Source organism: Carcharodon carcharias, chromosome 1 (genome assembly GCF_017639515.1).
Source record: "Carcharodon carcharias isolate sCarCar2 chromosome 1, sCarCar2.pri, whole genome shotgun sequence".
Lineage (NCBI taxonomy): Eukaryota > Metazoa > Chordata > Chondrichthyes > Lamniformes > Lamnidae > Carcharodon > Carcharodon carcharias.
The window spans coordinates 185,532,373-185,550,260 of record NC_054467.1 but is presented as its reverse complement, the minus strand read 5'-3'; the positions used below and the strand labels follow the sequence as shown (position 1 = coordinate 185,550,260).

The window sequence follows — 17,888 nt, the reverse complement described above, 5'->3', positions numbered from 1 at the left end:
TTGAAGTCTCATCACATCAGGTCAATCATGGGCAAGGCAGCCTCCTGCTGATTACCACATACCGCCCTCCTTGATCAATCAGTGCTCCCCCATGTTGAGCACCACTTGGAGGAAGCACTGAGAGTGGCAAGGGTGCAGAATGTACTCTGGGTGGGGGACTTCAATGTCCATCACCAAAAGTGGCCTGGTAGCTACACTACTGACTGAGCTGGCAGAGCCCTAAAGAAGACATAGGAACTCAAAACTCAGCATCAACGAGGTGCTGTGGGCCATCAATCTGTGGCAGGTGGTGAGGGAAAAACATACTTGCCCTCATCCTCACCAACCTGCCTGCTGCAAATGCTTCTGTTCATCACAGTATCAGTAGGAGTGACCACCGCACAGTCCTTGTGGAGGTGAAGTCCCATATTCACATTGAGGAACGTTCCATCTTGTTGTGAGGCACTACCACCATGGTAAATGGGATAGATTTTGAATAGGTCTAGGAACTCAAAACTGAGCATCCATGAGATGCTGTGGACCAGCAGTCGTGGCAGAACTGTACTTGAACATAATCTGTAACCTCATGGCATGGCATATCCTCCACTCTACCATTACCACCAAGCCAGAGGATCGCCCCTAGTTCAATAATGAGTGTAGGGGGGCATGCCAGGAGCAGGACTAGGCATATCTAAAAATGAGGTATCAACCTGGTGAAGCTGTAACTCAAAACTACTTGTGTGCCAAACAGCAGAAGCAGTAAGTGATAGACTGAGCTAAGCAATTCCACAACCAATGGATCAGGTCTAAGCTCTGTGGTACTGCCGCATGCAGTCATTAATTGTGGAGGACAATTAAACAACTCAATAGAGGGGGAGGGCCTATAAATATCCCCATCCTCAATGATGGGGGAACCCAGCACATGAGTGCTAAAGATAAGGCTGAAACATTTGCAACCATCTTCAACCAGAAGTGCTAAGTGGATAATCCATCTCAGATGCCAGTCTTCAGCCACTTTGATTCAGTCCACGTGATAGAAAGAAATGGCTAAAGAAATGGTACTGCAAAGGCTATGGGTGCTGACAATATTCCGGCAATAGTATTGAAAACCTGTGCTCCAGAACTTGCCACGGCCCAAGCCAAGCTGTTCCAGTATAGCCACAACACTGGTATCTACCTGTCAATGTGGAAAATTACCAGGTATGACCTTTACACATAAAGCAGGACCAATCCAACCCGGCCAATTACTCCCCCGTCACATTAATCTACTCTCAATCATTAGTAAAGTGGAAGGGGTCATCAACAATGCTATCAAGTGGCACTTGCTTAGTAATAACCTGCTCACTTACGCTCAATTTGGATTCTGCCAGGGTCACTCAGCTTTTTACCTCTTTACAGCCTTGGTTCAAACATGGACAAAAGAGCTGAACTCCTGAGGTGAGGTGAGTGACTGCCTTTGACATCAAGGCTGCATTTGACCAACTGTGACATCAAGGAGCCCTAGCAAAACTGGAGTCAATGGGAATCAGGGGGAAAACTCTCTGCTGGTTGGAGTCATACCTAGCACAAAGGAAGATGGTTGTGATTGTTGGGGGTCAATCATCTCAGTTACAGGACATCACTGCAGGAGTTCCTCAGGGTAGTGTCCTAGGCCCAACTGTCTTCAGCTGCTTCATCAATGACCTTCCTTCCATCATAAGGTCAGAGGTGGGCATGTTCACTGATGAGTGCACAATGTTCAGCACAATTCACGCCTCCTCAGATACTGAAGCAGTCTATGTCCAAATGCAGCAAGACCTGGACAATATCCAGGCTTGGGCTGACAAGTGGCAAGCAACATTCGCGCCATTCAAGTGCCAGACAATTACCATCTCCAACAAGATGGAATCTAAACATCATGCCTTGGCATTCAATGGCATTACCATCACTGAATCCCCCACGATCAACATCCTGGGAGTTACCATTGACCGGAAACTGAACTGGACTAGCCATATAAATACTGTGGCTACAACAGCAGGTCAGAGGCTAGGAATCCCACAGAAGTAGCTCACCAACTGACTCCCCAAAGCCTGTCCACCATCTAAAAGGCATGAGTCAGGAGTGTGATTGAAGGCTACCCACTTGCCTGAATGATGCAGCTCCAACAACACTCAAGAAACTTGACACCATCCAAAACAAAGCAGCCCACTTAATTGACACCATCTCCACAAACATTCACTCCCTCCACCACCAAAACACAGTGGCAGCAGTGTGTACTATCTACAAGATGCACTGCAGAAGCTCACCAAGGCTCCTCAAACAGCACGACATTACCAACTAGAAGGACATGGGCAGCAGACAGATGGGAACACCACCACCTGGAAGTTCCCCTATGGGTCACTCACAAACCTAACTTGAAAATATATCGCCGCTCCTTCACTGTCACTGGCTCAAAATCTTGGAACTCCCTCCCTAACACATGGACTGCAGCGGTTCAAGAAAGCAGTTTACCACCAGCTTCTCAAGGGAAATTAGGAATCGGCAATAAATGCTGGCCCAGCCAGCGGAGCTCACATCCCATGAAGGAAAAAAAGTCCTCCGGGGTGAAGAATTCTAACCATTCACCACTATCTTCGACTCAGTCCTAAAAAGATGACCATTTAAGGCTATGACCCCTAGCTCTAGACACTCCAGCCAGGGAAATTTAAGAATCCAAGGATTTTATGTTTCAATAAGATCATCACTCATTTTTCTGACTCCAGGTAGTATAGGCCCATTCTACTCAATCTTGTCCATTAGATCAATCCATTCATCCCAGCGAAGCAGCAGCAGGTGGCCTGTTCCCATAAGGAGAGCCAAAATAGAAAACTCTGGCAGGCTGTTTGAGCTTCCGGGAAGGCCTCATCATCAGGCACTCAATGCCTGATCGAGGGACCCTGGATCGGGATGGGGGTAGATGAGGATTGTGGAGAACCACCCATTGCCCTTTCAGCCAAACCCCCCTTCTCTCCCAGCCAGCGACCACCTTCCCATGACCTCACTCACCTGTTGATCCGAGGCCTCTCCAATGCAGCGCCGCCAGCAGTCACTACAGCTCCTTGGCACTGATGAGCACAGAGAGCTGCCGGCCTCTGATTGGTCAACAACTCTTAGTGGGTGGAACATCTGTTTGCAAAGTCTTTGATCTCAGAGAAGGTCTGCCGCTGGCCAATTAAGTGGCTGAGGATTCACTCGGACCACCTGAAAAGAGGTGATATAGGGCTCTTGCTGCTCTCCAGCTGTAGGATAAGACTCCCATCGCCTCCATTAAATACCACCCAACGTATTAGATTTCCACAGATTCTGCCAGACCTATTTGTTTATTGTTTATTTCCCCTGAACAACCCTTTTGTTTCTTTATTTGCCACTCCCTTTGGGCTTGCACCATGAAACTTTTTGTCATTTAATCTCTCTTTCTTTTTACCCTTTCACAGACCTTTTCCACTGTTCTCCCCCCCTTTCACTTGCTCAAACTTATCCCAGTTCTGATGAAAAGTCAAAAACTTGGAACATTAACTTTGTTTCTCTCCCCAGATGCTACCTGACCTGCTGAGTACTTCCAGCATTTTCTGTTTTTTATTTCTGATTTCCAGCATCTGTAGTATTTTGCTGTTGTTTGGTTGACTAATCACCCTTGTGCATTTTCTTAGTCCCTGCTTCCATCTTCTTTTGCCTGTCCTAGTGCTCCTATGCAGTGGCTGCCACATGGCTCATGGAAGGCTTTCAGTAGGACAAACTACAGTTGGTCTTGGAGGACATCCTCAAGAAGCTCTGGGCCTAGAAGACCTGACTTTGAGCTGCATCACTTTGGCATGGGCAGCAGCAATATGGACTAGCTGGCTGATAGGCAATAGCAAGAACACTGGCAGAATGGCAGTGGTGGGAGTATGAATGCTGTCATCCGCAGAGGGAAGAGCAGGTTCATGCTCCCTGGTGCCAATGTTGCAATCCTAATAATCTGCTGGAGAACATACTGTATTGCTGGACTTCTGCAAACTCCTTTGAACACTGGCATTCACAGCTATGATGGCAGCAAGCTAAACCCATCTATACTTACGCTGCGGCACCCGGATGTTGGATGGTTTCAGTCTGTGCTGCAATAGATTCTGAGACATTGGTAATCAGATGCTGCATTATCATTGAGTTTGTAAGTGCGCTAATGCTGGAAAGGATGGGCTCCAAGTTCTATGTAAAGCCCTGTTCCAAGTTGGTGCCAGACTTCTCCATGCTCCCTGACATTGACTCCAGGCCTACTGATAGGCCTGCCAATGAAACAAACATTTTATTGGGTACACCCATCAGTAGCATCCTTCTGTAGGCTGCCCTATCAAAATCCTCATCTGAGTCCTTTGGAGCAGAAATCGTATGTGACCTTGCCCTCTGGCAAGAGGGCACCTGCACTATCCTTTCCCTTCGCCCTAGCTGCAGGTATACCCTTGTCCAGTGTCTCACCTGTGCATATGCTGCCTCTAAACTACCCTGTAAATTAGTTGCAGTGTCAGTATCTGAGCTGGTGGCTGCGAGAGTGAGATTAAGTAACCATGGCCGGTCCCGCCATGGGTGGGAATGGAAAATTTGGAGAGCCAGCCAAAAGTCCATTGATTTTCAGTAGAAATGGAAAATCACAGCCATGGGTGGGGCCAGAATATCCCAGCCCATGTTTTTTCATCATCACAGTCTTCTTGCTCCTCCATCTGTTGCTCTTCCACTTGTGCCTGACCAGGTGGCATTTTTTGGGTATATATAAGGATAAAGACTCAAGAGAAGGGTTGAGATGTGGGTGGGGGAGGGGTGGGGGCAGTGGGCAGAACTAAGAAATGCATGTTTGCATCATCTGCAGCTTGTAAATCAGAAAAATTGGAATGTGGGGAAAGTGGGATGTATGATGCAGGACTAGGGATAAAGATGCCACTGCTGGCCAAAGCCTCATCAATGGCTGCTCCAATGACAGTGAGCGCCATCTCCTCCATGGGGGCAAGGGCATGGCTGAATAGCTGTGAGCTGTGGATCTGAAGTTGCAGCATTGCTAAATGTGTGACGGTGCGATGAAGCTATGAATGTTTGGTATGAGTCCTGATTGATAGAGATTGCTGGTAGATGAGTGATTGAGTTGTGGTGCATTAAACAGTGCTAGTGATCTGGTTGGTTGGATATGGCATATGAAGATGCATACACTGATCTTGACCACTTGTGTGAGGTCACTGAACTTTTGCAGCACTGTATCTATGTCTTTAGGGCTTGACTTCTAGAATTGACCACCACGGCCATCTGGTCCTACTGCTTTCTATGAGTTAGCATAGAGGGCCTCCTTGCCCCCTGTGAATACAGCACATTTCTCCTCCTCTACATACCTTCAACCAAGGCTCTAGTACAGCATCATAAAACTTAGAACCCAGTCTTTCCTATGTTGTGGCATTATTGAGTGATTCATCAAAGTCAGTTGTTTAAGAGGTGCAGGCTAACCTTAAGTGATGCAGGCTTGCTTTAACTGTTGCTAGCCTCTCACAATTTTGAACCACCTGCTAAGGCAGATAGTAACTCAACAGGATGATTAATGCTGGCTACATGTTGCAAATATGTTAATTGGCAGGTGGCATTAAGTTGGGGCACTGCCTGCCTTGGAAGCAATGGGAATAGGTTAATCCTTAAGGGTCTTGACAGGCTGGATATGGAAAGGACGCTTCTTATTGTGAGAGAAACTAGAACTAGGGATCACTGTTTAAAAATAAGGGGTCCCCCGTTGAAGACAGAGACGAGGTCATTTTTTTTTTCCTCAGAGGTAATGAGTCTTCGGGACTCTCTTCCTCAAAATGCAATGGAAGCAGAGTCCCAGAATATTTTCAAGATGGAGGTAGGTAGATTCTTGATAAGCAAGGTGCTGAAATGTGATTGGGGGTAGGTGGGGATGTGGAGTTGTGGTTACAATCAGATCAGCCATGTTCGTATTGAGTGGGGGAGCAGGCTCAAAGAGCCAAGTGGCCTACTCCTGTTCCTAATTCGTAAATTCATAATCCTACATCACGATCCCTGCGCCCATTTTAAAGGCCAAATTTTGCTCCCCATAGATTTGTCATGTTGTCCTATAAGCACCCAAGTCCTAAAAAGGTCAGAGGTATTTCTAGAAATCTGACTGGAATATGATTTTTCCAATCTGTGAAGATTGAATTGAGCCTATCTCTCACATATATTTTACACATATTAGAACACACCTCTTGTACCAGTGCAGACACATCCAATTAATTATTGAAAACATTGTTTTACTAGAGAAGACAGTAATAATTCACAATCTTGGTAATATTAAAATTTTGATTATAATGGGTAATTATAAAATTGTACCCAGCAGCTAATCTTCCACTTACATTTCTACAACTTATACATAAATAAGAATGCCATACAAGGACCACGGTCAAATTACAGTAAATCAGTTTCACAGCCATCAGCAGCACCTCATCCAGGTTAAAGGTGAAAGAAAAAAGCGTCAGCATAGGATGAGTTCCGTTAATGCAATCACCTAGACCACAGGCTCCCGATAGGGTTCACTGTGCAAGCCATAAACCAGGCACTATTACAAAATTCAAATAATTTTCACCCTGTTGCCAAAAAGAACGCAGTTAAAGTCTGATGCAGAGCAATTTCTATGCATTCTTTCTTTTCCACATTCAGGCAATGCTTTCTTGACAATACAATTATCATTCTATAATTGCACTTCATTCTTTGTTGCTTCATTTTGTAGGGGGAGTAAATTTAATCTACAAAACAGGATTTACCATCAAAATCTCAGAAGGATAAGCTCTCTTATAGTAGCATTGTGCTGACTTTGTAACTTGCATTGGCCTACCTGGATTGCGATTGAAAATGTTATTGTTATCTCACACCTCTGCTGTAGTTAAAGTGAAAACAATTTTAAAACATTGACAGAATAATGATAAAAATACGTTAATGAAGTATTTATGGATAACTCTGAACAATGCCATTGTCCATTTAACCACCTCCTGAATTGACAATCCATACATTCACTACTCTTTACATTAAATATTTCTAAACTGCAAGTACCCAAAAAACTAATTAGCACTCAAATTTTGTTTTGTGCAATCTTGTCTAATTAAATATAGTCAATTGTTATTTTCTTTTTGGTCCAAAAAGCTCAGTCTTAAGTGGAATAAAGGAGAAGATTTTGTAATTCTGACTATAATGCTTTCCAACTTGAGTTTATTTTTGATTGCTTTACTTGTTCCTTCATACTGATAAATACATCTGGGCTTGGTCTGAGAACCTTTTTTGAAATAAATGTTTTATACAAATAAATTGTTAGGCACCAGTGAGTTGCATATGTAGCATGGATCAAACCAGCATCTGATTCTGCACATAGGCAAACTAAAATAAATTTATTCTAAAAGTGACCAGTCTTTTAATAGAAGAATCACATAAATATATTAATACATTTACTCCCCTTCCAGGAGACCCTTACTCTGAAATGCAGTCACAGCAGTTATATTTATAGTTCATGTTCAACTCCCGTTATAAATTATTGATTATGACTCTTGGAGTGAGGTCAACTAGAAATGTATTTTTCCTCACTGTGGTGCTTCAATGAGATTGGGTTTTACTGCTCCAAAGCCCTATGCAGTTGATTTCAAAACATTAACCCTATAAGAGTGACCATTTGCAGAAGTGCAGCTGAAGGACATTTTTGTACATTAAGTCATTCAACTGTTAGAAACATATCACCATTGAGCTGCAAAGATTAGTAGCTTTAAAAATTAGGCTAATGCAAAACATTGTGCCAGCCATAGCTCTCATTCTGTACTGTAACTGTAAAGCTCTGACAGCTGCATTGTTTGCAGCTCTCCCAATAGTTTAGTAGATACACACATTGCCCAGCATAGCAGTGTACAGATCAGGTAGATTCCAGGTTCTGTAAGTAATTCTGAATAAACTGATATCAGCTGGATCTGCACTATATTCACTACAATTGGCATCAGTGCCTGTAGCCTAGTGATGGATGAGAAATACAGAATGATAACCTGATCCTCAACACTATCTAGTGACCCCTGCTGGAAGTTATATGCAAATATTGGGGAAAGACAGGATGGAATTTGTTTGAGACGCCCGCCAAAGCCTCAAAATCTAGACTCACATAGGTAGTCCTGGTTGAGATAAATGAGGTCTGTTGGCATCCATGGAACCACAACTGATCATGAATTGGTGCCTTTAGAAAAGGGAAGGGTAACTTAAGGATAACACATGTCCCACTGTGCAACTATAATAGCTGTCAAATTGCAATGAGAGCATGGTACTGGCTGTTTTAAATCTACATTTACCAAATGAAAAGGTTACAAGTAGAAAACAGTATTGAACACTTTTGAATCATCTTATCTTGAACTAAAGATTTTTTAATGTGTTAATAAATAATTTGGGCTGTTCCCTTATTGAAAACAAATTGCCACACAAGATTGCAGGTGAGTCTATACAAAACAACATTTTTTTAAGTATAATAAAATCAGAGGAGTGCAAAGTTTTCCATTGTAAATGGTAAAGAGTAATTGCATGGGTGTTAAAATACTGTACATTGGAATATCAAATAAAGGTGATAAACAGTAAAAAAGGCACCCCAACATATAACATTGTCTGGAAAAATACTGGAAACAGCTTTACCCTCAAAAATCTAACCTTAGAACACCCTAGTGCCACATAACACTATGTTCCTTTTTTACTTTCAATAAAGCACTGCTCTATTTACTTTTATCAGTGAAGTTTCTCCAGACAGGGTTACTGAAATGAGAAATAACCTGTATATTTCTGTTACTTCACAAATAATGTGGCAATGAGCTCAAACAAAACATCAGTCCAGAAATAAATCAAAACTCAACTGGCAATTCATTCAAATAGCAAAACTGTTGTCGCATGAACTCGAACAACATAAACAGCGCAGCAATGAAATCACAGTACAAAAGGTGCAACAATAATGGATGGCGCTCAGGAGTAGGAAACCTGGTCTATTTTCCTTTTCCCCCTTTAAATTGACAGAGGGCAATCATCCTGCTGACACCTAGAAACAAGTAAGAGAACATCCCACCTTGTTAGTCTGTACTGCACAGTACTACACTGCATAGTATATTTTCTCACTGAGTCTTCAGAAATTATGTTTTAGCTGGACTTTCAGGTCCCCATCAGTTAATAGCAGATAGAGTTAGATGAAGTGAAGATAGAGTTCAATGATGTAGGGTGAGTGGAGGTTCGAGTGGGAAATAAATACCACCACAGACAAGTTTGGCTGAATGGCCTGTTTCAGTGCCATAAATTTTATGTAATATCATCTAATGTAATGAACTCGAACACATTCATGCAGTAATGAATTCAAACAACAGACTAATGCTGCAATGAATTCAAATAACGCAAATGACAATGAAGCCAAACGCAGCTGAAAATTAATTCAAACAGCAGAACTGGTGCAGTAATGAACTCAAACTAGACAACTGGGGTGGCAATGATCTGAAACAGCATAAATGGAGCAGCAATAGACAGCACACTGAAAAGCTGAAAATTTTCAAATATTATACTGCAACTGTGTAGAAAGAGAATAAACACTGGCATGGCTATTTAATAATTTTTGATGAGCTACTTACAGTGCATATGGTACAGATGAAATAAATGGCTTAGTAGTTGTTCACTGAAAAATAAGCCATTGAGTGACTTAATTCAATGGAGCTCACAAGCTGTAATGGTTCTAATGCTGGGAGAAGTAGCACACTAATTACTAGATGTCACATCCAGTCAGTCTTGATCTAGAGGTTGATGAGGTGTTTGAGTCAGTAAGAAATAGTGGGAGATGAGTGAACATGTGAACAAGAGACAGAGAAATTAACAGGATTAATGACAAGTCTGGAATAGGAAAGCCAAAATAGCTGACAGAGGGTACATGCAAAAACAGCAGTGGGGGAAAAAGCAAAAGAGCAAAGGGAGAAATATTCTCAGGAACTTCACCTGAAATTGGATAGGCATTAAGCTTATCATGAGATAATTAAGGAATGGCAGTGATTACCATCAGTGAAAATACAATCAAAGAAAAATACTGCATGAAAAGGGGAGACAGTGCAGGAAGATCTCTTCTGTGCCCTATATGTAACAAATTCATAATTTGGGTTGGAAAAACTCAGCAGGTCTGACAGCATCTGTGGAGAGAAAAATAGTTGACATTTTGAGTCTGTATGGCTCTTCTTATGACCCTTCTTCAGAGTTATGAAGAAGGGTCATACAGACTCGAAACATAAATTCTGTTTTTCTCTCCACAGATGCTGTCAGACCTGCTGAGTTTTTCCAGCATTTTCTGTTTTTCTTTCAGATTTCTAGCATCCACAGTATTTTGCTTTTATCATAAATTCGGTTTATGAGTGTGTTAATCATGAAACAAACGACCAGAAATGGCATTATAAAAGTGAATGAAAACATAAGTGATGGCGACTGAGAAAAAGAAAATTGCTAAAAGATTTTAGAACAAGAATGAGGGAAACTCTCAAAAGCGGATTCCAAAGCTAATGCAGCAGCATGGGAAGGGAAGAAAGTGAATCGGTATCATTGGATTCCTCCTACAAAATAAAAAATACATACATTTATATAGTATTTTACATGATCACCAAATATCTCAAAAGTGTTTTAGAGTCAATTAAGTACTCTTCGAAGTATGGTCACTGTTGTAATGTCAGAAGTGCAGCAGCTAGCTCCCACAATAGCAGTGTGATAATAACCAGATTATTTTTGTGGTGTTGTTTGAAGGATAAATATTGGCCAGGACACCAGGCAGAACTCCCCTACTCTTCTATGAAATAGTGCTATGGAACTTTTAACCACCCCAAACAGATTGATATGGCCTCAGTTTAACATCTCACCTAAAAGATGAGACTTTCAACAATACAATGTTAGTGCTAGACTGGAATATCAGCCTTGATTTTTGGGCTCAAGACCTGAACTAAGACTTAAACCCAGAATTTTGCAATTCATAGGTGAGGGTACTACCAACTGAGCCATAAGCTAAAACACAACACCTTACTGGCAAAAAAACAACATATCTGAGATCAGAAAGAGCATATAAATTATGCTAATTAATACCAGAGAGTGTATTAACATGTTCTAACCCAACCGCAAAGGCAGGTGACACTACAGTCTGCTTCAACTTGGCTCTTGCATTTTATGGCACACTCACAATCCTTTTCAAATTGCAACAGCCTTTTAAAATAATTGCTAGCCTTGATTAGATTCTTAACCTCACTGTGCCATGTTAAAGAAAAACTGCACAGTAACCAGGGAGTGAAGTCACTAAACAGATGACATTTGACATTTTGGTCAGAAGCTTGCGACTGCCTGAAGGAGCCAGGCTTGCATCACTTCAGTTTTACACTAGCAGCAGTATAGCTTCAACTGCTGCTGAGAAAATTTAAGAATTCCCAAACAGACCAATTTACTAAACACCGCTTATAGAGGATTATCCCATCAATTCTTTGCCAACATTTAGAAACTTGTACTGCCATTGTATAACAGTGAGTATTATATGCAAGATCCATTTGTCTATCTAAAAACAATGCAGAACCAGCCGTACGGTTCACTGGCAGCTTGGCATCAGTCTCAAACAGGTACTTCCAGTAACACAGTACAATATCGCCATTTCACAGGATGTCATCCTGCAGGTGCAAACCGAAAAATATGCTAAATAAAATCTTAAAAGCTTATTTATCTACTTAAAAATAAAATAACGCCAGCAAAAATAAATTAGAACAAATAATTCAGTACATGATCACCAAAACTACCACAAAAAAAGGGCGTTTAGGCCAAGTAACTGCAGTAACCAACCCAGCGTCTGAGCAGCGTGGAGACAGGTTGACCCTCCCCACGTGCTCTCACTGTGGACTGGAGGACTGAGCTGCACACTGGAAATGGAGATTGCAGTGGGGCATCCCGGATTCCGCCTGTCAGAGGAATGTTTCAATGACTGGACAGCGGTTTGCCCGGACATTTCTGTTAATTCAATACACAGGAAGGTAGTGAGTGCAGCGTTCCTTTTGAAAACACACACACACACACACAGAGTTTGTAAAGGTTTGAAAGCAGAGCGTTGCACTGTCATTACACCACATCACCGGCGCAATGTTGGAATGAAACAAGATCGCCTCTCGGAGGGGTGAAGCTTCACTTTGGCCGCTTACCGACCCAGGTGGGCAACTCCACCTCGCACCGCAACCGAAGATGCGCTGTCAAAGCAACATTGCGCCGGGTTGGGCGCCGGGACTGTGAATGCCCAACAAGCAAATCATTCGCCGAGGCGGACCCGTCCACCTCGCAGCTGTCACCAGGTTCAAAAGTGTCCACCTCCAACCCGTGACTTTATCTCAACCACATTGAGGAAGCGGGAAGTATCTGGGATGCATTCACCTCACGTCTTCTCAAGAAGGCGTTCATTTTCGCGTACTCCCATATGGACAATAACAATTTTCTAAATTATCAGAACAATATCAATGACCAGCCTTCTCCCAGTTATGGTAAGAAAAATATATTCCTGAGCCCCTGATTGTGGTCAAAAAGCCTCCCCCTCCCCCCTCCGGCCGTTTGTATGAGTCTCTCAACAGCAGCAGTAACCGAACTGGTCAGATCCGGGGCTGCAGATAGTCAGCATCTCGGGAACTCTCCTCACTCACCTTCAATCACTGACTGACCGGCTTTCAGCTTCTTTATTTACATTTTGTGAGAGCGATCAGTCGGAAGTTTGCTATTCGGTCTTGATGTGGAAAGGTAGCGGGATTTTCCCAGTGTTTTCCAGGTGTTTTCTGGGCTGCTGCTGGTTTGTGGACGGTTTATTTTTCGAGCTACCTTGGAGAGTTACAGAGGGCGGGAACCGGCGGCTGTGCCACAACTTCCCAACCGCATTCCCTCCTGTCCTTGTTTTAGTGTAAAAAGGGTCGTTCCATTAAAGTCACCCCAGATCACGTATGACAGCTAAACAAGCCAAGAATGACATTTATAAAACGGGAGAACGGTAGAGAATATCGAGTGTCAGCTATAAGAGAGACGAATTTGTTGGCAGTACACAGTTTATGAGTGTAAAGTTGTCGCTTTCAACGCTCATTCTTTCTGAAAATGTTACTTTATTGAAAAAAAAGCCTCGGCTTCAATGACTGACAAAACAGACATCATTTTGCATATTTCAAACTCACTTTATTCTGTGCGAACGGACCGATTAGTCTCCAATAAAACTCACACGCTGTCGGTGCCAAATTCAGTTCAAATCAGATCAAACCCAGTGCAAAGGACTGGGATCGATCATTATGGATTAACCAACATGACCTGCACAGAAATGATCTGATCCAAGGAGCTGCGATCCGGGCAACTTTGTTGCTCAGAAATATCGAAAATCTCCAAACAGCAATGCCAGGTCGATCTATCGCAGCTAGAAAGTTCAGCTTTTAGAAAGCATTTTTTTTAAATGTCTATAGAAAAGGATGTAGCACAGTGGGCTCCCCGTTAGATTGATGCGAATCGGAAACTTACCGAAAATCGCTGTACGGGTGTATAATCCAATAGCCGGCTGTTTTGACCCGCTGCTGCTCTTTCTCCACTCCCCTCTGGCTGCCGAACATCCGCAGAGAAAACTTGTTGACCCCGGGCTGGAGCAGGGCGCTGAAGTGACTCTGCATGGCGCTGTACCGCGGGAATTCATCACCTTCCTGGCCAAACATCGCATCGTCCCCCCCATCTCCCGCTTCCACCTTAAAGCCAACCGAATTTTGCTCTTTGCCGCTCTGCTGCTGCTGCTGCTGCTGCCGGCTCCGGCTGGGTTCGTCCTCCGCTTCCCTCCTCATCCTCCCCGGCCCCACATTACCGTCCGCTTTCTGCTCCATGCTGGAAGTCTGCTTGGCATTGCCTTCCATGGCGGGAGGCTGCTGCCAGTGATGGCCACTTGGAGGTGAGTGCGGACTGTCTGGCGATCTGTAATCTCCGTTTGTGTTACATTTGGTGATGCCCTTGGTCGGATCGGCTTCCCTGCTGCTGCTGCTGCTGCTGCAAGACTCTTCGACTTTGTTGTGGTTGGATCCGGTTTCTGCTGCTCCCCCTCCTGGTAGAACATTCATCCTGATGCTCTGATTCTTCCCCCTGTCATCTTGCTTCCCCATCCTCCTGTGGGAATGACTGGAGGGGGGTGGGGGGGGGGGGGGGGGGGGGAGCGGGAAGAGGAGAGGGGGGAGGGGGAGATAGAGGGGGGAGTGATTTAACCCGCCGGCCGTTCTTGGCTCCTACCTCCACCCGCTGCCCTGCCCACACTGCAGTCTGTCTGCACCGCCGTCCAAGCATCGATCCAAACCCCCTGTCAGGCTGGCACACGGACCACTTCAATCTCCAAGAACGTGACTTTGCCACTCGGCATGCAGTCAACGTGACTTTGAGCCGGCACCTTTCCGATTAAAGGGATGGGCGCCCTGCAGCCACCCCGCCAACAGAGTAAAGCGTTTCCTCCGACCAGACTTAAACATTGTAGGAAGCAACTCCCGGCCTAATAAAGAATAACTGCTTCGGAACTTACCTAATCCGGGTTTTTTTTCCCTTGGTAAAACGAAACATCAAAATCGAAATATTTCAGCAGTTTTTTTAAAAAACCCATCACTTTAAAAGGGAACTTAAATTGATACTGTAAATGTTGGATCAATGAGAGGAATATTAGGTAAAGTTCTGACAAAAGGTTATCGACCTGTTTTCTCTCAACCCAGATGCTGCCTGACTGGCTGGGTACTCCCTGCATTTCCTGTTTTTGATTATATCAGGCTGTTCGGCCCCTCGAGCCTGCTCCACTATTCACTTGGAGCATGGCTGATCTGCACCTCAGCTACATTTTCCTACCAATGCTCCAATGACTTTGATACTCTTATCTAACAAATATCAGTAATCTATCTCCTGATAGATCAAATAACTGAGGAAGAGGATAACATTTATTAAGAAATTCATGACTTTAAAACCAATGTATATGATGGAAATACAGGAGGAACAATCATCAACAGTTGAAAGTAAGTGTTTACATGGAGTAGAGGTGCAGGAGGATCTCAGGATACAGATACACAAATAACTAAAAGTAGCAATGCAAGTTAATGAGGCCACAAAGAAGCCAACAAAATACTCGAGTTCATTTCTAAAAGGATTCAATTGAAAAGCAGAGAAGTTATGTTAAACTTGTGTAGAACCTTGGTTAGACTAAATTTGGAGTACAGTGAACAGTTCTAGTCACCATATTATAAAAAAGAATGTAGAGGCATCGGAGAAGGTGCAAAAGAGATTCATTAGTATAACACAGTACCAAACTGGCTTAAAAAAAGACTGAGGAGTGACCTGATTAAGATTATGAAAGGGTGTGATAGGGTGGGAGATCTTGTGGCCCAGTGGTAGTGTCTCTACCCCTAGGCTAGGAGCTGTAGTTCAAGTCTCACTTCAGGATTTATTGGCTTTGGAAAATGCATTCATAATGTGGCCAACAAGTTGATTATCAGCCTGTATATCCTTCCAATGTGCCTGATGACAGGTGGGAGAGTTTCCTGGTCAACCATACCACAGAAGGCAATGCCAAGCCACTGCATTACTTTGCCATACACAATCATGGACCAATCCACTGGAGGCCCATGGTTGCCAACACCCTCTTAGGGCATGGTATCTGAAGGAGGATGTAATAGGGGATACATAGAGAAGATGCTTCCAATTGTGGGGGAGACTAGAGCTAGGGGGTGTGGATATAAGATAGTAACTAATAGGGCATTGAGGAGAAACTCTTGCCTGAGAGATTAGTTAGAATCTGGAATGCACTACCATGAGAAATAGTTGAGGTGACTAGCATGGATGCAATTAAGAAGAAGAAGCTGGATAAACACATCAGGGAGAAAGAAACATGAAGAGAGTGCGAGGAGGCTCGTGTGGAATATTAACACTGGCACTGTTGGGCCAAATGGCTTGTCTCTTGCTGTAAATATTTTGTGCTACCAAATAGGTGGTGGTATCCTGTTGTATGATAGAAATGTGTGGTTCACGTCCTTCAGAACCAGGCAACATAAAAACATTCAGAGGTACTACCTATGACATATTTGAGCTGTTTATTAGTTCATACCCACAACATGACCATGTGAGATCATGAGGATATTGTTGCCATTCAATACTCTCCTATAACTCAGTTATCTGTCTGCAAGGGCCGGAATTGCATTTCCACTGCCTGCACAACCACCACCCCCCACCCTCCCCCACCCCCTCTTCCCGGCTTTACAATATTCTGATTGGGAATATAAATAGTTTTTTTGTTAGAAGTAACATCACGAGTGTACAACTGCTCAAGAGTCAGCTCTTCTCTACTTTGGTCCCAGGTTGGCAGTTGGAGAACTTAATACAGAAGGCTGGTATATATATTTCCCATAAACCTGCTCCCTGATAAATTATTAAAATATACTCTCTGGAGGAGATTAGAATTAGATCAGAATGTCACTGCAATAAAAAGATGGCCCACCCCACCTTTTCAGGGGAAACTACAGGTGAGCCATAACATGTTCGTTGACCACAACTTGCCAGTAATGCCAACATCCTGAGAATGAATTGAAAAGACAGAAGTAGCACATCACAGCTGTTGAATTCATAGAGAAGACCAGTGTCTAATACATGCAAGTAGGTAACACACACCTGGATGTACTCAGTCCTTTTAGATTTTAAGTGAAGGTATTGAAAAAATAAAGAAAATGTTATGATTTAATGGAATGACATTTCATCTTGTGACTCCAGGGTGCACCGAAGGTTAACCTCAACTACATTATCATTAGCAAAACAAGTTGTACTGCAATCGGAGGGAGAGTGAAGAAGTCATCCACCAGTGTGGAAAACACATTGCTAGGCTGCAGTTATACTGCACTGACGTGTGATACACAGACAGCAGACTGGAGTCTACCAAAATAAATCACACTGCAGTCAGCAAAATAAAAGCATTGTCTTTCTGTGTCTGACACATGGGCAAAACTCTGCTCACCAGCTAATGCTGGGTGAGTGTGGCCAGCAATGTCAGCCCTCTAACATTAAAAACATTGAAAGGTAAGATTACGTTGAGCTGAGGGTCCAATGGACTGCCTACTTCCTTTTAAAATGCAATTCACCACCAGGCGAGAGTTATACCGGATCTGGTGCAAATTAAAATTAAGGTCAACTACCTTCTGCAGAGGGTAACATGCTGGCTGCCTGGGGTACTCAGTAGTCAGAACAGTTTTTTGTACTGATATGTATCTGAACTTTACATTAATTTGAAATTGACAGTATACAGGTATACATGGACAAATTTGCAGATAGATTTCAGGACAGAAATAGGCTTATGAGAAAATATAAAATTCCAAATCAGCAACCATTCAGAAAGAATTCATGTTGGGGAAATAAGTATCACGTACAATGGGAAATGAATAATAAAACATAAAAAGGGGGAGCTAGGGTGTTGTAAAGAATGGAAGGAGGGAACACAATGTATAAAATGCAAGGTTATTAACTAGCCACGCTTTTGTGTATTAAGTGTTTCAACAAGGTGTACCTGCAGTGAGAATAATATGAAGGATTCATATTTCATGAATTTGACTCTGGTGATCATTGAGAGCACATGAAAAGCTTCACCAGGTTGCTTAGAAAGTTCCAAACAGGAGATTATTAGCAAACACAAGAGCACACATTACTGAAGGTAATTTTATGACATGGGTTGGTAATTCGTTGGAACTAAGAGTCAGAGCGTAGAACAAGGGATCTGCTCTGATTGGTGGGATATTAAAAATGATGTTCTTTGGGGATCTGTACTGGGGAATCTGCTTTTGACCATAAATGTTAATGACATGGATAAAGGAACATAGACTTAT

At 43.0% G+C, this 17,888-nt stretch overlaps 1 protein-coding gene across 1 annotated transcript in view; it reads right to left on the bottom strand.

Moving 5' to 3' along the window:
• LOC121279876 (potassium/sodium hyperpolarization-activated cyclic nucleotide-gated channel 1-like) overlaps nucleotides 1–13,755 on the bottom strand; it is a 315,234-nt gene extending 301,479 nt beyond the window's left edge. The window contains exon 1 of the mRNA XM_041191391.1: nucleotides 13,534–13,755. Within this exon, the coding sequence (XP_041047325.1) occupies nucleotides 13,534–13,721 (188 nt within the window). The 5' untranslated portion in view covers nucleotides 13,722–13,755. The remainder of the gene's footprint in view (nucleotides 1–13,533) is intronic.
• Between the last annotated feature and the right edge of the window lie 4,133 nt (nucleotides 13,756–17,888).